This window comes from Micromys minutus (assembly GCF_963924665.1).
Source record: "Micromys minutus genome assembly, chromosome: 1".
Lineage (NCBI taxonomy): Eukaryota > Metazoa > Chordata > Mammalia > Rodentia > Muridae > Micromys > Micromys minutus.
In genome coordinates, this window is record NC_137969.1 from 51,103,419 (window position 1) to 51,125,009 (window position 21,591).

The 21,591-nt window shown below is 36.8% G+C and overlaps 1 protein-coding gene across 1 annotated transcript in view; it reads left to right on the top strand.

The window, feature by feature from the left end:
- The first annotated feature begins 106 nt into the window (after positions 1 to 106).
- Positions 107 to 21,591, top strand: part of PPP4R3B (protein phosphatase 4 regulatory subunit 3B) — a 38,740-nt gene continuing 17,255 nt past the window's right edge. Inside the window, exons 1-7 of the mRNA XM_080940452.1 lie at positions 107 to 503; positions 1,493 to 1,548; positions 7,680 to 7,778; positions 12,666 to 13,289; positions 17,723 to 17,800; positions 19,436 to 19,552; positions 20,300 to 20,416. Of these exons, the coding sequence (XP_080796578.1) occupies positions 362 to 503; positions 1,493 to 1,548; positions 7,680 to 7,778; positions 12,666 to 13,289; positions 17,723 to 17,800; positions 19,436 to 19,552; positions 20,300 to 20,416 (1,233 nt within the window). The 5' untranslated portion in view covers positions 107 to 361. The remainder of the gene's footprint in view (positions 504 to 1,492; positions 1,549 to 7,679; positions 7,779 to 12,665; positions 13,290 to 17,722; positions 17,801 to 19,435; positions 19,553 to 20,299; positions 20,417 to 21,591) is intronic.

The window sequence follows — 21,591 nt, forward strand, 5'->3', positions numbered from 1 at the left end:
GTGCGAACCTGCTGGAAGAGGAAGAGAAAGGCAGAGAGAGTCGGGTTACAAGATGGCGGATCAGTAGTAATAACCGCGGCGGGCGGTGGCAGCGGGAGAGCGAGCGAGCTCTGGGGAGCAAAGAGAAGGGAGGGTGGTTGTGCGCCGAGGTGAAGGTAGGGGTAGCGGAGACCCTGAGCGAAAGGCTCTCAGTGGCTCTGGATACCCATTTTCGCGGGTAAACCTTTGGAGCCATGGTAAACTCGGGCCTTTCCGGAGCCACCGCCGCCGCCGCTGCAGCCACTACCGGCTCTCAAGAGTGAGGGGTACGGGCGAGGTGAGCGAGGAGGTGGCAGCTGGAGCGGTGGGGCCAGTAGCCACCATGTCGGATACACGGCGGCGAGTGAAGGTCTATACCCTGAACGAAGACCGGCAATGGGACGACCGAGGCACCGGGCACGTCTCCTCCACTTACGTAGAGGAGCTCAAAGGGATGTCGCTGCTGGTCCGTGCAGAGTCCGACGGTAAGGATATTGGAACGGTGGAATAGGGGACAGTGCATCGGTTGCGGCACAACCTGAGGTGTAATCTCTGGGCTCCAGTACTCTTGACTAGCACCACTAGGGACAGCGCATTGGTCTTGAGGCTGCCCTTTAAGATAAAAACAAACTACTGGGCCTTGATTTACTCTCCTTCAGACGTGGACTCGCAGTTCTCTGCCTCTATCCCTATTAAGGATTTCACTCCTTCCCCTCCAATCCCCGCTCGGTTGTAGAGTGGGAAGTCAGATAGAAATCTCGCCCGTGAGATCTGACACCCACCCCACCCCCTGACCCGCTTTAGGTACAGTCTTGCCGGTTGTGTCTGGTATAAAAGGTTTAGTGAAACTTTTCTGAGTGCCTTAAAAACAGGTTTCAGTTGTTCCAAAAGACAGGTGCTGGGGAAAACTAAAACGGACTTTTTCTTGGAGTTAGTACAGACTGTTGCCAGAAACACACAAGAACGTACATCTTTATTTTTTGATCCCTCCAAGGCTGCCATTGTAGGGAGTGAAAAAGTGGGTTCCACAGTCCCGGCAAGTTAGAGTATTAAAGCAGACTGAAAAATTGTATTTGTTGATTGCAGAATTCATAGAAATCACTTTAATATTATTAAAAACAAGACAGCCATAAAGCAGCTACTGCCCGTACTCAAGAGCTGCCCAATTGGAGCAACTAATACATGCGGGTAATAAAAGAATAACAATCTTAAGTTTATTAGTAGTTAGAGGAATTTCTACAGTATGTGAGAGGCTGTTCATGGTCAAGGGAAAAGGATAAGTATAATTTGTATGGTAAGTCTCTCAGGTCCTTGTCATTTGTTTTGTTAGACAGGAAACAGCTTTTGTTAGTCTTGAGCAAGCTACAATACATCTGTAGCTTCTGGTGTTCCGAAGGTGAGGAGACATGAAGTGTTTATGAGTTGTGTGCTATTGAAGGTTTTATAATTTGAGACTTTTTTTTTACTCTTTCAGGATCTCTACTATTGGAGTCAAAGATAAATCCAAACACTGCATATCAGAAACAGCAGGCAAGTAGTTATTTATCTTTAATTTGAAAGACTTCATCTGTGATCCAGGATGTATTTATATGACAGAGGGGAATACTTTCCAGACAAGAAAAAAAGTTTGGTAACTAAAATTAGGTACCATATGTATTTTCCTTTCAGTTAGAGAGTTCAGAACTGAAAAGTAGTTATTATATTGGTGATTTAATGTTGATTGTTAATAGAGCCACTGTTTGTATTGCAATGTAATATGTATTCTTTGGTCTTTTACGTGAGCCAGGTCTCTTCTATATATGCTACACTAAACTTTTGTTCTGAGTCACCTTTGAAAGAAATGGCTTAAACTAAGATTCAGAGTATTCAGTCACTACCATTAAGAAAAAAATTCAGAGATGCTTTTAAAGCAAGGAGAGCAAAGTTGGATCCTTTGGCCAAGGAGAAGGATGTTTTTAAGTTCTGCTTTTAATTGTATGCATATTTTAATGTAATAAATGGGTACTTTACAAATATGCATATTGGTAATCATGCAACATTTCCTGTTAATATTTATTGTCACTTTGGAAAAGAAAATCTGTTTTAGTATTTCTGATTAGTTAACATGAGTTGTCCTTTCTTATCTGTGAATGTTTTTTATTTTTTTATTATGAAATACTATCAATAATAAATAGTGTAGAGAATAATATGATGGACTCCCTTTATTATAACACCATCAGATTTAATAGTATTAACATAATATATTTTTTCAGCATTTTGTAATGTTTAACATGGATAGAGGTAAAATCTCTTTTGTATCTATCCCATTTTGTCTATTCTCTAGTCTCCGAATGGTGACCTTATCCAGAAATTTCTGTGTATTCTGTATATGTGCTTTTTATACCTTTCCTGCATATGTATGTATCCATAAATAATATGTAGTCTGTGTTTTTAAACTTTTACACTATTGATACCATACTTTACATGTATTCTGAAATTTGCGTTTTCACACTTTGAAGATTTGTGTTACTTTAGGGAGGTTTTTTTTTTAACACTGTATTATATTCTGATATATGATATACAATTGTGAGTCATTTGGTTTATTTTGTGTGTGGGTGTGGTGTGATGTGTGTTATGTAAATAAAATCACTATGACAGGCTTTGTAAAGGAAAGACATTTTAGGTTTATATTTATAGCATCAAGTCTACCTTTTCTCAAGGTCTGTAATTGGATGCTATAACACTACACAGAAGAAATAAAATTACATCTGTTGTAAAGCTTGTTAATGGTAAAAATGTCGATGTAAATTGTTCGTGCAGTACATTTTTAGTTCTTCAATATATTTTACTATTCAACTGGTGCCTTTTTTTCTTGGACAATTTTTATATGCCTCTTTTTGGTGAAGAATTCAATTAAAACATTTGTCTTGAACATTTGAGTGTTTCTCTGTATCTTAGATATATTTAAGGACATTTAAATAAATTTAATTTCTAATTCAACTAGCATAGTTACTGTGTCTGCACTGACTTTTACAAGATAGCTGCTTGGGAGTCTTTGCTTGTTGGTGAAGAAATGATAGTTTGTCGTTTTTTTCTCCTACCTGCATGAATGTAAAATGACGATAAGAACATTTGCTCATGTAAGTGCGTGCTCCTGGTCATGAGTAATTTGTTTCATACTTACTTAAAATAACTGTTCTTGATGAGTATAAGTAATCTTTTAGCTACTATTTCTATGGAAAGACTATATTGAACAGAGGCTTAACAGTACTCCAGCACTTTAAAGATATACAGTGGCTCTTCAAATACTTAAAAATTTTAAAGCACACTTCTATATATAATGTTACTCTCTAGAAAACAAGTTCCAAGCCAGTCAGGGGTTATGCATTCCTTTAATCCCAGAACTCAGGAGGCAGAGGTTAAATGGATCTCTGAGTTCCAGAATAGGCAAGGCTACACAGAGAAACCTTGTCTCAGAAAAAAGAAAAAAAGAAAACTACTTCCAGATAAATTTGATTTATATATATATATATGCTAAGTGTACAAAACATTGGAGAAAAATATATTTTAAAGATTTATGGCATCTGAAAGTGTTTGCTGCAACTAGTTACATCTAAGTTATAGTTCAGGGGTACATATCTTTATGATGTTTCCATACATACAATACATGCGCATGAGAGGAATATGGAAAAGCATGCTGTGAATACAGAAATGAAAACCTGAATGGAGTCATCAGTTTTATTTACTTAACGTTTACTTAAACTGGACCTTTCTAGTGTAAGTCAGCCATTTATTTCTCTGTAATATATACTGTTTTTTTCCTATTTTAATCAAAGTCTTGCTCAATTTGCATTTTTACTAAGTAACAAGTTTATTAGAATTATCACATTACCAACATTTGAGATTTTAAATAGATTATGCTAGAAAGTTATTTCCAAAATTAAGAGAAATATATTATTAACAGATGGATTTTTAATTTAAAATGTGAGTGAATGGCTAGTTTATAGAATATTTTGCTAAATTAAGATATATTGAATAAATTCAGAGTAACTATTTAGTATTCAGTTTCAGTCCTAAAGTGACTAGTAAATTGCTCAGAATACATGGGTTTCTCCCAAAACGAAAGTATTAAATTAATGAGCTTAATTAAAATATATTAGAATAAGTTTCAAATAACTGAGTTATAGAAGGTTATCAGTAATTTACAGTACTTCCCTGCCATGTCTAGTACTGAAAAGGGTGATAGATAGGAAGTGTTCTTTCTCAATAGGTTAAGGTATTTAAGGAAACACATTGGGAAGAAAAGAAAATGATTACCTAGTACAGCATGAAACAAAGTGTCTGATGCATGTTTCAGATTTTTAACTTAAAGTCAATCCTGCTGATCTTGACCAAATCAATTGTCAAAATTATAGGGACAGAACTTAGCATATTTAACATAGTTTTGTTTTCATGGGTTTAAAATATAAATCCTCAATAAAACAATAATAGAATAAGATAGCTAATGAAAATTGTATTAGGAAGCCTTGATCTTACTGAAAATGCATGAAAGCATTTCCGGTGGAGGCAGCTGAGGTTCAGAAAGATTACAAATGGGAATGCAAAGCAGGAATATTTCAGTACAAAATATTATAAGCAGAGGCTTGTATTCCACAGGTGTAGGCAGGAGAAAGTATTAGAAGCTAGGATTGGTAAACGAATTTCATTCTCAGTAGTGGTGCTGGTTGCTGAAATCGATAATAACCAGTAATATACCTGATTGAATTGCAGGAAGTCTGTTTGCGGAAGGTGTTTTGTTTTGTTTTTAGTTTGAGAGTTTGGTGTACCAAAGAAAAGTGTAAAGTGTGCCTTTATAAATTCTTATTGGAGACCTAAAATGATGAAAGTGATACAGCATTTAAGAAAGCCAGTATGACAGTATCATGAGGAGTAGATGAGAGGAGCGTGGGGGAGCAAAAAGCTTTGAGTGAGAATGCTTGTAAATGATCAGGATAGAAGAAATGAGCGTCTGGTAAGTAGACTTGAAGAAACGTAACTCAGGTATGTTTTCGTGAAGTTGCTAGAGAATATGGTGAATGATTATCATCAAAGAAGAAACTATTGTTTTGTATTACTACTACTATTAGTAGTAGTACTGTTACTATGACTGTGACTATTACTATTACTGTCTAGTGTTTGGGGTGAAGAAAGTGATAGTTCTTTCCAGAAAGTGTGTGAAGTTGAGCAGGCTTTCATTCATCTTTTGGTTTGAGGATTGGTTATCAGAATAAAGCTTATTTTTTAATGGGCAATGTGTTGGCATGTGTAATTCAAAAGTATTTATTGAAGTCTCTCCTACCTCTACTCCATCGGGTTTGTATTACTAACAGTTACCCTTATTACCATTTTCTTTGTTTGTTTTTATTATTTGTGGTTGGCTGGGTTTGTTTTTTTTTTTTTTTTTTTTTTAACAGGGTCTCACAGTGTGGCTTTGGCAGTCCTAGAATCACTATGTAGCCTAAGCTGTCCTCAAACTCACAAAGATGTGCCTGCCTCTGCCTCCTAAGTGCTAGAATTAAAGGTCTGGGCCACTAAGCACATCACCTTCCTGTTTTCTTACAGATCATCATCTTCCACTAATACATATGTAAACAAAAGTTTGCAGATTTACCTTCCATTTCTTAAGCAACATAATAGCATTCCATTGCTATTCTGGGCTTTTTTTTTTCTTTCTTTTTTTATAAACTTGAAAGTGGGTGAAATAAATGAAACCTTAATATTAAACATCTAGAGCTAGTGGTAAGGTTTGAATTAATAAAGCTTATCCTCATTTAAGAAACGTAAAATGAACTTTAGCTCCAACAAGAGACCACCACCTTAGTATAAAGAGATTAAGAACAAAACTTAAGACAGCATTGTATGACTATCCACATTTATTCATTGGCCCAGTACTTAGTAGGATGCTGTTTATGGGCTGGTCCTAGTCGTCTTTAGGGTCGTTTATTTTTAAAATTAAACTTGAATGTTTTTTTTTTTTTGAAGACGTGGCTTATTCTGGGTTTTGTTTGTAGTACCACAGCGTGTGGAGGGGATCATCAAGTCCAGCACGTTGCACATGTGTCTGCCACTGACCTACCTCCCAATCCTAGGGAGAGTTTCAACTACCTGATGGGGGAGATGCCATGATCAGAAAGATGGTTTGCCCAGGATGAGACTTATTCATTGCACTACTGCAGTTTTCCTAGTGTGGTAGTGGGGGACTTAGGTTGGCGTCTTCAACATTTGGGAGTCTTAACACAACTCAGGCTTCACTTCTACAGGGTTCCATTCTATCCTCTAGGCCCTAGATTAAATGCTTTCTTTTATAAGTCGCCTTGGTTGTGGTGTCTCTTCACAGCAATAGAAAAGTAACTAAGACAGCAGCCACCCCTTAATTCTAGTACTGATCAAGCCTCTCCTTACGCTCATTTGTGTGGTGGAAATCTTTGGTATAACAAGTTTCCTAGTGCTCTTTTTCTTGTCAAACTTACATTTTGTTCTTTTTATCCCACTTACTTTTTTTCATTGTATTTCTGCATAAGAGTATTACTAATAACTATGCCACAGAGTCAGTGTTAGGATTGGGCTTGAAATTTCAGGAAAAAAATTAAGTTCATTACCTTTTAATTTAGCCTTAGGCACAGAACAGAAAGCAGCCACCCTCTTACCAAATACCACAAGACTGGTCTCTAGCCCGGGTGTTAATATTGTCGGCCTCTGAAACCTCTTGAACCTTGCCTCCATGGTCCACATAGCTCTTAGCAGTAGTGTGTGAGGCTTCTACTATGACAGTCCATAAAGCTCTCCTTACAGTGTCAACTTTCTTTCTAGTCCATCCTCCGAAATTCTTCAGTATTCCAAAAAATATAGTCACATGATTAGGTTTCTTCAGTGTCTGTATTACATTCCTATTTCTGTGATTAAACACCATGACCAAAGCAACTTACAGAAAGGTTAATTGGGGCCTACAGTGATAAGTCCAACACTTACAGTGGGGAATCGTGGCAGTAGGCATGTATAAGAACAGCTGAGAGCTCAAGGCTCATGCTTCATGCCATGGACAGAAAATAGAGAGCAAACTGGGAATGATGCAGGTGTTGGCTCTCTGAAAGGCTGGACTTCCTAAGCTTTCTGCACACCACCATTGGACACCAAGTATTCACAATGTCACGGGCCATTCACAACACTACACACGTAAACATACATTCACACATACAATAACATACAAAAATAAATAAGCCTTCGCGCACATGCACACACATGTATGCCAAAATAGGGTTAAACCTGTATTTGTCTGAAGTATTTACATGCTTGACAAACAGTTAAAAAGAAAGGTCGGAATGTAGGTTTTGATAAATGGAATGGCTGACTTTCCAGCTAGCAGAAAGTAGATGGATGATTAGAGTATCTGCAATCTTGCTCAAGAAGAGTTTTACCTACAGCCTGCTAACCTATTTTAGATTTAGAAAATTGCTCAGTGTCATTTTTAATATCAAAGTTTCTCCTACATTGGAAGTATATTACAAAACTTTAAAGGCACAGCAGAATTCTTTATAGATATGCACTATCAGGTAAATGTACTTTAACTGCCAGTTCTCTCTTGACTTTTTGTTTAATTACATTTTTCTCTAGTTTGGTAATGAGTATCTTTGTCTTTTTAACAGGATACATTAATTGTTTGGTCAGAAGCTGAAAACTATGATCTGGCTCTAAGTTTTCAGGAAAAAGCTGGCTGTGATGAAATTTGGGAAAAAATTTGTCAAGTAAGTTTTTTTATATCTTTATAACTATAAATTGTGTACATTATTTATTTTTTTCTTTCTGCTTCAGAAGGATGTATTGAAGGATGGAACAGTAATAGTGTAAAGTTTTGTTCTAACATGGATATTTCTGGGAAGCTGACCTGTATCCTCAGTCTCAGACTCTCTATTGCAACTGATTATTTCCCTTAAAATTATTAGCAACAACAACATTTTGTAATTTTTAGGGGGGTTTATATGAATAAGGCTATCAGTGTAACTCACTATGGTTAAGGATATAGGAAGCCCTGGGATCAGTTCCAGCATTGATTAAGCCTAGCTTGATGGCAAACACCTATAATTCCAACAATCAGGAGGCAAAGTCAAGAGGATCAGAAGTGGAAAGTCATCCTCAGCTTCATAGGAAGTTTGATCAACCTAAGCAATGAGACCTTACCTCAGAAGGGAAATGGGGCATGGGAAATGTGCTGATGGTATATAGAATTCCTGTGGAGCTCCCTTCCAGACAATGTCTACACTCAGCTGCACCTCAGCTAAGTTAATATGAAACATTACTTGCAATTGATACAGTAATAGTGAAATAGTACTGTTAACTAAAACCCATGCTTTGTCTACAACTGAGCTTTTCCTTAATGTCCATTTTCTTTTCTTATGATGCCACATTGTACCACTCATATCTCCTCAACATCTTAGGTATTTTTTTAGGTATTACGATACTTGGTAATTGGAATTGTAATACTTATTTTTTTTTAAATGGCAAATCAGTTTCAATGACTACCCAGTGCAGGTCTTTATTTCTAATGAGTTAATTTTATTTTTGTTTGGCTGTAACCATTCTCACTTGAGCTTTTCTCTGTGATTCTGTTTGTGATCAAATTTCACTGTACTGTAAGGTTGGCTTCAAACTCTCTATGATCCTCATCCTTAGCCTCCCAAGGACTGGGATAACATGAACTATTACACCCAGGTTCTTCAAATGATTCTTAATTGAAATCTCGTTAAATGGTTTTATAAGCCTGATCATAATAATTTTTGTTTGGCTGTTTTTAATTTATGCCACATACTTCAAGAAATTGTAGCCAAAGATACTGATGAAAACCAGAGGATCAAGAGTTTGTAGTCATCCCAATTTTGTATGTGTGCGCGTGTGCTCCCCTCCCGATGTGCCTGTTTGTGGGTGGGGGGGAATTTGAGACCACCCTAAACAGCACAAGGAGCTATCTTTAAAAAAAAAAATTCAGAGTGAATGTTCCTATTCCCTGTGATGTGTAGCCCTGGATCAGCAAATTCTTAGCAGGATGGTTTCTTTTACAGTTTTTACTAGGTATTATTACTGAACATTAGTAATATACATTATTAAATAACGGAACTCTGATATGAAAGGATCAAATACAGTGTTTCATATATTCATTCAAAATGTACATAGAGTAAAATTGAAATTGTTACTTGTCTTTAAACCTATGAATAATTTTTATTTTGTTTCTCTCATATGTTTCTGTCATGTGTTCCTCTAAAAAGCCATCTGTTTTTAGCATATGAAATTCTCTATAAATTATAATTTCAGACCTAAAAAATGATCTAAATTGTTTACCTGTAATGTATTTTCAGCAAACATTTGGTACTCTGGTCTTAGTTTACATTCTAATTCTTGAAGTGACATTTATCTCTGTAAAAACACTTGAAATACAAAACTATTAAAATCACTAAATTAATAAAAATAATATAATACTATGGAAACAAAGTTGTTCGGAATATAGATGATAACATAAAAGTATTTTTTAAATGATAATCTTCAAATATTAGAAAGGTATGTACACTTTATTTACAATCGCAATGTTGGCTTATCTATATACTACAACATAGATGTATATGGTAGATAATATTTTTTAGTAATCAGAATATTAGATTATACTCAGCCCTTACTATTTAATATATGGCTTGGAATAGACACACACACACACAGATGCCTGAGACTTTCATATATTTGTACTAATTTTTTTGAAGTATTACATGTTTTTACTTGTGTTTATATGTATTGCATGGGCACACATATGCCACAAAACATGTATGGGGGTTAGAATACAACTGGGCAGGGGTCTTTTCCTGCCTGTAGGTAACAGAGATTGAACTCATGTCATCGGACTTGGAAGCAAGTGCCTTTCCCTGCTAAGCTATTTTGATGTCCCTGTCATAGAAATTTTTACTAAAATTGTTTTTCACATTTTTACTGGGATAGTTCTGAAGGTTCACAAGACCACTTTTAGGTACAATGGTTGATTGAAAAGATTGAAAGGAACTCAGCTCTTACAGTGACTTTTATTCACTGGATGTAATTGTTTGATGATCACTGACTCAGTCTGCTCACCTAGGCCTACTCCTGCACGCTTCTAGACTCCATATAATCTTATTTGGGCTACAATGTTTTCAGGCTCTAAGACTTACTACTGAATAAGCTCACCCTTTCTTTTGCTTTCTGAACTCTGGCTGTTCAACTCTGCTGTTTTAGCTCTGCTGTTTTCTCTCCAAAATGACTGATTCGATCTGGCTTCTCTCTTGGCCATTGACGTTTTGCTCTGCTTGACCTCAAACTAGTTCTAGCAATCTGTTCTAATCTTCTAGCTCCTTCTCATTCTCTGGCTCATTCTGTCTTCTCCTCTGTCTAGCTTGTTATCTTTCTACAACCTGTCTCTGTAAAACTCTCCCAGTAACACTGCCTCCTTTCTCTCTTCTTGTCTTTTCAGTGGTACTTTCTTAAGTAGCCTTTTTTTTTCTTGTCTGTTAAGTAGATCCTGTTCTGTCAGATCTTTCTCTGACTCATCACTTTCTCTGCAACTCAACAAGACATCACTTTTAAACATGAATACATCCTGTATTCTAGCCAGAGGGATTAAAGCTGTGTGCAAAGGGCTGGGCCATACCACAACTAGAAACAGGTTTTTTTCGAGGTGGGGTTCAGTAAATAACATAGTCTTGGAGTTCGCAGTGTGATCAAATATCTTGCAATACTCAGTAAAGCTATTTTGTTTCTAATTACAGTTTACTACTCTAATAACTCATACAGATTTAAATCACCAAATGATTAGAAGCGCATAGAGCAAAAGATCCAGGAGAGTTCCATACTTAAGTTTCCAAGTCTTTCTTCTGGATATCATCAGACAGCATTTAGATCTCTCAGTCCCAAAGTATAGCAACACAGTGAGCATTGTCAACCAGAGCAGTTTACCCAAGCATTGTGTCCAGGGTGGTCCCTGGAGATAAGTCACATAAGGTTGGTTGACCTTAGACTCCAGGTCCTTCAGACGTCAGGATCCTCATAATCCATGGAAACCAACATAAACCACATTGTTAGCATAGAATAATGTGTAGTCCTATGTCTCCATGTAATCAGTCACCTCTTTAAGATAGGACATTGCAAATACACGGACAGTTGCCAAACTTTTCTTTGGGTAACAACATTACCTTGACCAGAGTGTTCTTCCACCTAAGGGATCACAGAAGAGGGCTGTGAGATATCTCAAAGGGTAAAGATGCTTGCCACCAAGTCTGACAACCTTACTTTCATTACCCTCAGTGTCCTCTGGAAGAGCAGCCAGTGCTCTTAACCACAGAGCTATCTCTCCAGCCCTGTAAAGCAGATTTTAAACAGACATATTGACTAAGCGTCCATTTAGAAGCAGTAGAAGCAGTATGAATACGCCTGACATTTGAAGGAGCCAGGTAAAGTGGACATAATAAAACATGGGCCAGTAGGTGGCATAGATCTGTGAGTCTCATCACCCAAGTTTGAGCCCAAGAACACATGGTGGAAACAGAATCACTTTGGTCTCTCACAGACTGGGGTTCCCACTTAATTGTGTGTGTGTGTGTGTGTGTGTGTGTGTGTGTGTGTGTGTGTGTGTGTGTGTGTGTGTGTGTATACTTAAAAAAAATCCATTACTATTTTCCCTTTGATTTATTGCAATTTGTACTTTACAGTACCTGCTCAGAATTGTTTCCAATGGCCTACTTGATTTCAGTTCCTGGAACTCCACATGGTGGAAAAATAGAACGGACTCCTTCACATTGTCATCTGACCTCCATGTGTGCACTGTGACATAGACACACACACACACAGGACTAAAAAGAGGCCCTGTCATTTTCTTTTTGAAATTAAGCCAGTCATTTTCTTTTAACATTGCATTCTCAAGATACTTTCGTTTAAATTTCCAATATATTTGATTATCAGTATCGCAGAATTTATGTACATAAAAGTTGAGTCAAGAATGTCAGTGTTGTACAATAATAGTATGGTGTTAAAAGCACCTAAAAATATAAGAGTCAATAGATTTGCTTTGTATGGTAAGATGTCTCAGCAGTATCACTCAAGAGTTTATAAGGCTTTCTTTTGTCAGGTTCTAGAAGCACAGATAGCCTTGATAAATAAGGTTTTGTCCCTTCAGGCATCTGGTATAATCTCGCTCTTAGCCTTAGAGATTGCAGCATTGAGTTTCTGATTACATCATCATCTAACCATTCCTTTGCCCTCTGTTGTTATTTCTCCTGCATTTGTCTTCTCACCCACAGTGGGATTACACATGCCCACTGCTGTGTCCTGAATTGTTGGTTTCTGGGACTCCAGTTGAGGAGTTAAGGTCCTTAGGCTTGCATGGCAAGGATTTTACCACCGGAGTCATTGCCCCACTCCTGAGAATGTCATTTTCTTAACTATACTGGCCTTGAATTCCTGATTCTACTGCCTCAGCCTCTCAAGCACTGAGATTAGAGGTGAACTGCTGTGCTCAGTTTTCAAGGTATTTTTACTTAAAGCAGTGGTCAGTGATTTGTGGTTTGATTTCCAGTGTTAATTTACTTTGTATTTTAAGATAACCAGCTTTTCTTGGGTGTTTTTAGGTTCAAGGTAAGGACCCATCAGTAGAAGTCACACAGGACCTCATCGATGAATCAGAAGAAGAACGATTTGAAGAAATGCCAGAAACTAGTCATCTGATTGACCTGCCCACATGTGAACTCAGTAAACTTGAAGAGATTGCTGACTTAGTTACCTCAGTCCTCTCCTCACCTATCCGTAGGGAAAAGCTGGCTCTGGCCTTGGAAAATGAAGGCTATATCAAAAAACTACTGCAGCTGTTCCAAGCTTGTGAGAACCTAGAAAACACTGAAGGCTTACACCAGCTGTATGAAATTATTAGAGGAATCTTATTCCTAAATAAGGCAACTCTTTTTGAGGTAATGTTTTCTGATGAGTGTATTATGGATGTCGTGGGATGCCTTGAATATGATCCTGCTTTGGCCCAGCCAAAAAGACATAGAGAATTCTTGACTAAAACTGCAAAGTTTAAGGAAGTTATACCAATAACAGACTCGGAACTAAGGCAAAAAATACATCAGACTTACAGGGTACAGTATATTCAGGACATCATTTTGCCTACACCATCTGTTTTTGAAGAGAATTTCCTTTCTACTCTTACATCTTTTATTTTCTTCAACAAAGTTGAAATAGTCAGCATGCTGCAGGTAAGTAAATTTTTTCAAAACTATTTTCAAGTGTTTTATTTCTGATAATTTAATCAGGTGATAAAGATTTGTTGTATTTAAATGTTCTACCAAATGTAGAAAGCATGATGGACATATTTCAGGTATTTTCTATTCTTAATTACATTTATTATGTATGTTCATGTATACTACATTTTGTGGGTGGGCATGACAGGGCAGCTTTTAGGAGTTGGTTCTTTTCCTTCCAACATGTGGCTCCCAAGGATTACTTAAGTCATTAGACCTAGCAACAAGTGCCTTTACCCACTGAGCCATCTCACTGGCCCTGGGTCTCCTGAAACCTGGTCTGACCTTGAACTCACAGTGTAGCTGAGAATAACTCCAAATTACTGGGGTTACACACATGTACCACCACTCCTGGACCCTACCTATCATTTTTTCATTATTCTTCAGTGATGGGTGTAAGGAAAGTTAAACACATGTTAGGTTGTTTTTATGGTAAATGGGATCTGGTATTATTGTGGCTTCTCTGTGTTATTGTTTGGCTGGCCTTGAATTCTCTAATTTTCCTCGTAGCCTCCTGAGCACTATGTGAGCAGTCATGTGACCTACTGTACATTTCAGGATGCTATTTTACTTGCAGACAGAAAAATCAGTCTCAGAAAATTGGAAATAAAGTCATACTGTGGAGTTAATATAAAGGATGTCAGAATGGCTTTCAGTTGATTGCCTGACTTAAGAAGGATTTCCAAATCCACAATAGTAAATCACAACTTGTTTTTATATTTGAAAAATAAGTTCTAGAGATGTAGCGGAATGATAACGAGAACTTGCCTGTCATGTATAAGGCCCTGATTCAATCCCCAGTGCTGCCAAAAAACTTTAAATAAGTTATATAAACTAATCTATAAATATTTCCAAAATTTTGTGTCATTTTGCATATTTAAATTTTTTATTTGTGAGTTTTTGATATAAAGCAAAACATGAAAGGAAATTTGTTTATTTTGGTTTGGGTGTTTTTTTTTTTTTTTTTTTTTCTGTTCTTCGTTTTTGTTGAGGCTGAGTGGATCTCACTAGTAGTGCTGGCTGGCCTGAAATTCTCTGTGTAGACTTGACCACCTACTTCTGCCTTCTAAGTGTTAGGATTAAAGGCTTATGCTGCCATGCCTGGCCAAGAAATTTTTTTATTTATGATCCATGAAATTGTTATTAATTATAAACTACCTGTTGTTTCTCTAGGATATTCTACTTAATTATCTTTTACATGCCTACAGTGACACTGAAATTAGTTCCAATAAATGTAGGGGGAAGAAAAAAAAGACTGTAGCCAGTTATCTTTGAATGCTCTTTTTCCCCTCTAAAATTGATTTCTATTATTTCTAATTGTACCTGTGTGTACAGATGTATGTATATGTGTGCTAGCACATATATGTAAGTACTGAATGCTTATTTTCTAAAGCTGACTTCCAAGGCTTCTGTGAAAAAAATGTTTAGACACTAGATGTTTCCAGATATCATTATAGCTATGTTGTTTGTATACCTGTATCTTTTTTTAAGTGAGTTTTAATATGTTGCTTGCATTAAATTAGGTGAAATTGAACACATTGATTGTATCTCATTGAACCAAAATGAGGTAGAACAAAAGTACATATAAATAATAGCCTGTTAGGTTAATTACCTGATGTTATGTAAATTTATTTATATATGTATTACATATTATTTATTATATATTACATATCGTGTATGTGTGTGTATGAAATGAAACTGCATACAAAGCTGCCACAGGGTAAGATCGCTTTCAGAACAAGGAGTTAAGTTTCTCTTCCACCAATGATAGAGAACAGCAATCCAAATGTTTCATGTATACATGCATGAAAGCACTGGTACAGTGGTCTCAACTTTTTTAATGCTGTGACCCTCTAAGACTGTTCCTCATGTTGTGATTACCCTCAACTACAAAATTATTTTTGTTACTACTTCATAACTGTAATTTTGCTACTGCTATGAATCATATTTGGATATCTGATATGCAGCATATCTGGTTTGTGACGGGTGTAAAAGAGTCATTGATACCACCCCAGAGATCCCAACCCACAGGTTGAGAACCACTGCACTAGTGTGACTATGAGCTTCTGATATTTACCTGTTGACCTTCTCTCAGCTCATAATAGGAATATAAGAATTTTTTCTTTTTCAGCTTTTCAAGACAAGATTTCTCAGTGTAACCCTGGCTATTCTGAAACTCATTCTGTAGACCAGGCTAACCTTGAACTTAGAGATCTGCCTGTCTCTGCCTCCCCTTAAGTGCTGAGATTGAAGACACATGCTGCCACTGCCCAGCAGATAAGAATTTTCTTAATGTGAAATTTTTGACTACAAATGAAAACCCTTGGACCCACATTTGAAAAATGTACTTTAAACATATTTTGTAAATTAGATTACTAACAGCCAGTAAAATAAGGTTATTTTATAGAAAGCAGCTACAAGATAAGATCACTTTCAGAACAGGAAATTTAAATTTCTCTTTGTCCCAGAAATGACAAAGGAGAGCAGTCTCAAATTTCCTAGTGTCCACAGGTAAGAGTTGGATTGGTGCCAACCCGTCACAATCTCTGGCCTGTACCACATAGTTCATAGAAAATGAGGTGAGATTACATTTATGACTAGTTCTTGCACTGTCACCTCCTAAGTGCTGAGTTGTACACAAAGAATTTCGGGAGATTGCATTTATTAAGACATTGGAACTTGCTCCTTTGAGGAAAGAATGACAGTTGAGTCTAGGAGATATGTGGAAAGAAAACAAATTAGAGGATGTGAATGGGGGAGGTACAAACTTAGCAGATGCTACAATTATATTTTTAGAACAAGCCACTTGAAGTAATAGAAATTACATTTTATAGAAGTGGGTTTTAAATGATGCTTTTTCTCTAAATGTATTAAGCCATAATATATGTCTAAAAGAATTCAATGAAATATATAAAGAAGCACCATTCTGAGTCAGACTGATTTCAAAACTCTGTTTATCTCTTTATACTTTGTCTTTGAGTGCTTCCCACTGATGCTTTCTGTGGTACTTTCAAACTACTGGCGTTGTCTTCAGATATGTTTAAATGTTATTTTTAATATAAATATGTGTAGTAAATTAATATGGCTGCTGTGTTTCTTTATCCTAGCTAGTTCCCAATAACAAGACCAAGACTTATTTTCAGGCTTCACCTTAATACCTGGGCAGTTAAATGATCTATCTTAAATCCCCTAAAATAATCTGGTTACCTCACTGCCAAAATGCCCACAGTATTTGCATTTAGTTCAGTTCTCAAGCTTAACTCTCATGAACTCCTCCTTCTCCTGATCAATCTATCTCTCTCTCTCTCTCTCTCCCTTCCTCCCTCCATTTCTTCCTGGCTGGCAAAAGTACAGCCCTATTCTTTCTTCTGCCCAGCCATTGGGTGAACAGTTTGTATTGACAAGGCAGAGCATAAATGGTTAAGAATTGTTTACACAAACTTGAGACAGGAGATTCATGACATCAGTATTACAGTGCCTTGTCCAATTGAAAAAAGATATGAGAGCAGAAAAATCAGTATTTGAACAGATATGTGCTTTACCTTATTTCAGAAACAGTTTAAGAGAGCCTTAGTTCATGGATGATCCATATTTTTAAAGGACAGATTCTTAAAATGCATCCTTTTTATTTGGTAATTTGATTTTACATCATTCCTACATTTTAGACATAGAAATTTATATTAAAAGGTCATCGAAATTAATTTAATGATGAAAATTTTTAAATTATATTTTATTTATACACACACACATACACACACTTGGACTGGGGCTGTAGCTCGGTGGTAAATTAGTTGCCTAGCATGCACAAGACTGTGGGTTTGATCCTATGCTCTCTATATATTTTTAGTGAGCACTCTGAGAAATTCACACCTGTCAGTGACAGACAGACAGATAGACAGACCTGAGTCATTGGAGTGCAGTTACTATAGTGATTTGCCTTTCAGTTTTCCTTGCCAGTAGGTTAAAGTGCTCTGTAAATTCGCACGTTAGACGGCACAGGCTGCAGTAACCCAGCTTCCACAGCTGCTGCAGCTTCCACAGCTGCTGCAGCTTCCACAGCTGCTGTGTGTGTGCTCATCTTGTTCTTTTCTGGTACCACATGAACTGACAGTGAGATCCTCACATCTGAATTGTATTCCAGGTAAAAGGAAACAAACACTGAGTTAGAATCTCTCCAAATGAAAAGCAAATGAATTCGCTGTCAACCTCTCAGGCTCCTGTTTTCCAGCCTAGTCCTGTGGCAGTACATACATTCTCACACTTCAAGTTTCATACTGAAAATGCTTTTGAATTTTGGTCTCTGTTTGCTATACTTTGTGCCAGCCATATGCATAATTTTAGTAATTATGTTCTGCTGGTGTTTCATAGCAGTATTTCCTCTCGTGCAGGAAGATGAGAAGTTTTTGTCGGAAGTTTTTGCGCAACTAACAGATGAGGCTACAGATGATGATAAGCGGCGAGAGTTGGTAAGTTCCTTGTTTTTACATGTTTCAGAAAACTCTTAGGATAGTATGTGCTTCGTTGTCCCTCGGGGAAATTTGCCTTATACCATGACAGAACTGCAGATATTTTATAATAGTGGTAATGAGAGGGAAAATACTTCTAAAATAAATCATTTGGTTCCTTAGAAATGTTTAGACTTTTTGATATATTTATAAAGAGGTTTTAGAAAGCATCTGTAGGATGATGTCATTATGCAGCAAGGTGGGGAAAAGTCTAGGAAAAGTGGAGGAAGAGAGAAAAAGAGGAAAAGCAGGAGAATCAAGAGGGACCCAGGAGGAGGCAGTAGAGGAAGCTGGGAGCCAACATAGCAGCGGATGTGGATACTCTTCTCTGCGCATAAATACAGGTTGTTATGAGTATTGTGTGTTATTTAATGTGGTGACTTAATTGAGTTCAAAGAGGATGCAGTGGCAAGACACACAAAGTCCACTGCACAGTTGAAATGTGTGTGTGTGTGTGTGTGTGTGCGCGCGCGCGCGCGCGTGTGTGTGTGCGCGAGTGCCAGGCATGGTAACAGCTTCCCTAGGGACAGGGTGTGAAAGCAGCTGAAAGACAGCAGGGAGGCTCTTGGACCACATAGAAGAGGAGCAGCCTGGGTGCGGGGCTTCCCACTGGAGTTTATCTGCGTAGCTGGAGAACCAACCATTTTTATAATTACTGCAACAAGCATCGAGTTTGTTTTGCTTTTCTTTTAAGAGGTAACTACATTTAGAAGTGAAAGTAACATACTGTTAACCTGATATTGCTTTCAAATTGTGGATTTTACAAAATAATACAAGATAATTAAAATTGGTGTTGGGGCATGTTGGTGCACACCTTGAATCCCAGCACTTGGGAGGCAGAGACAGTCAGATCTGAGTTCAAGGCCAACTTGGTCTACAGAGTGAGTTCATTTTGAAGTAGAGAATCATCTGTTCTTGTCAGTGCTTAAAACTCTGCTGTGCTTTTTTATAGTTCCCTTGGTAACCCAGACGCTTTTTGTAGGATGTTTTTATGCAAATTCTTTATATGACATTCTTTTGTTTAGAGCAGATCAGTGTTTGAGAAATAAAGCTGTTTACCTTTAATGTGATGCTAGACTTTTGTTTTTTTGTGGGTGTGTATACACACATGCATATATTTTATTTATATATGTACACATATATGTGTGTGTATATATATATTATACATACTAATACTTTACAGTTGGAGGGGTGGTGTACACATGCATGAGTGGAACTCTGGGGACAACTTGTGGGAGTTGACCTCTCTGTCATGTGAGTTCTAGGAATTGACAGCAAGTGGCTACCCTCTGAGCCATCTGGTCTACCCAGTGCTTTGTTTTTAAAGAGACATAGTTTCTCAACTGTTGTCCAGGTTGAACTCAAATTACTGACCCTTCCACTTCAGCCACCTCAGTTCTGGTAATTTATATAGTATAAGACACTGTGCTCAGATTAACTTCTAATATACTTTTTAAATGTAAATTTTGAGGAACAAGGATATTTGAAAAGATAAGATCCTTCAGAATGATGAATTCTGTACTCTGGTAGCTAATCTGATAGTGTGCTTAATTTTATGTTCATGTTTATTGACTTCCACTTTATTTTACTTTACAGGTTAATTTTTTCAAAGAGTTTTGTGCATTTTCTCAGACACTGCAACCTCAGAACAGGGATGCTTTTTTCAAAACCTTGGCAAAATTGGGAATTCTTCCAGCTCTTGAAATTGTAATGGTAATTATGGTTGCTTCTGTACTTTTGAAGCTGTAAATTGGATGGTAAAATACTTAAATAATACTAACTTATCATTTAGTCATTGATCTGATAGTAAGTCACCACAGGAATGATTTCAGTTACCATTTAGCATCAGTGTTTGCAATGGTTTTTCAAAAACTGTTGTCTTTCCTTGTGTGACACTTTTATAGAATTGGGTGAGTTGTCCTCCCTTCCAGTCCAGTCAGTAGAGAGTGATGAAGCAGTGAACCAAAGGCCTAAGCTTCCATATGAGAGTAGGGTGTAGTTCTCTGATTTCAGTTACATGGATTTGATTCATAGATGTTCATATGAAAATTTAAATAATCACCTTGAGCATACATTTTAAATAAAGTGTTTTGTATATTTATATGAACATAATGCTGCGTGTGTGCCTTTGCCAATGGGTTACAGGTGTACACCACTATTCAGCTCCATGCTGACTCTTATTTCTTTTGGATGGCAAAAGTCATTAAATTAGTACTGAGCTGCTCCCAGCTGATAACATTTATAGAAAGAAAGGAAGAAAAGGTTATTTTGATTTAGTTTGGTGTCTTAATCCAAAAATTGGGAGGTAATAAATCCATTTAGAAAAGGAAGACAGATTGTAAATTGAAGTTCATTTTTAATTAAAAATCAGAGAGGTTATTTATGGATTTGAGAGACAGAAGAGAGGAGTGTAAGGGTAGCCTTTGTTATTACCCTCTAACCTGGTTTTCCTATTACCAGGGCATGGATGACTTGCAAGTCAGATCAGCTGCTACAGATATATTTTCTTATCTGGTAGAGTTTAGTCCATCTATGGTCCGGGAATTTGTGATGCAAGAAGCCCAGCAGAGCGATGATGTGAGTAGCAGCCCTGCATAGTTTAGTTACACAGAGAAGTGCTACTGATGAAAAAAATCTCAAACATAATCTTAAAATTTCTTAATATAGAACTGATGGCTGACATTTTAATCCCTAAGGAACTGTGCAGATCTAGTATAACTAATAATTTTACTTATTCATTTCCTACTCTTAAATAGACTAAAAGCTGAATAATAAGAAAAATATTGTATTGTCTCACTATAAAAAAAAAAAAAACATTTAAAAATCTGCACTTAAACTGTAGTAGGAACAAAGTGAACATTTAGGTGAAGGTATAAATCTGCCTGCCTCTGCCTCCAAATTGCTGGGATTAAAGGCGTGTATACAGTGACCATCTAGGTATATTATAGTTTTACATGCTTTGTCTTAATGTCTGTTAACATTTTTACTTTCTGTCTTTCTTGGTTGTTTCCCATGTTTCTTGATTAGGGGAGGGGGTGTTTGTTTTGTTGTTTTTCTAATATTTGTTTTAAGTTTTGTCTATATATGTCAAGTAGGTACTACTGTGGGGCCAAGACAAGTCTTTAGATCCTTTGAATCTAGAATTATAAGCAATTGTCAGCCACCCAACCTTGGTGCTGGGAAGCAAAAAGTCATATTTTTGGCATTGTGTCTCATATCTGAACATTTCTTGGGGCTGAAACAGAAGGGTTGCCACAAGTTTAAGGCCAGCCTACAATTTCTAACATGCTCTGTAGGGTAAGACCCATGTGAACCCATCCCAAAAAAAAAAAAAAAAAAAAAAAAAAAAAACTGTTTAGAATTGTTACTGTGGTAGTGGGTTTTTTTTTGTTTGTTTGTTTGTTTGTTCCTTTGATTGATTGATTTGGGGATGTTTTTTCTTTGGAGGGTTCCATCCCCAGAATCCATATTAATGTAAAAAGCAGACATTATCCTTCGACCTCCACAATTTCACACACACACACAAAGAATACAAACTTGTATAACAATAAGCCTAGTATTAAGTCACTTTATATAACTGTCCTCAGATCTTGTGGAAAGTTGCTTCCTAAGTTACTGCTAGTCCTTTTTCCAGGAAGAGTTTCCTGTTTAAAGATTGAAATGAAAGGTTTTAGGGTCACATATTCTGTAATCGTGTTTGATTAACCTCTTGATTTATGCTGGAGCTAAAACCTTAAATGCTAACAGTAAAC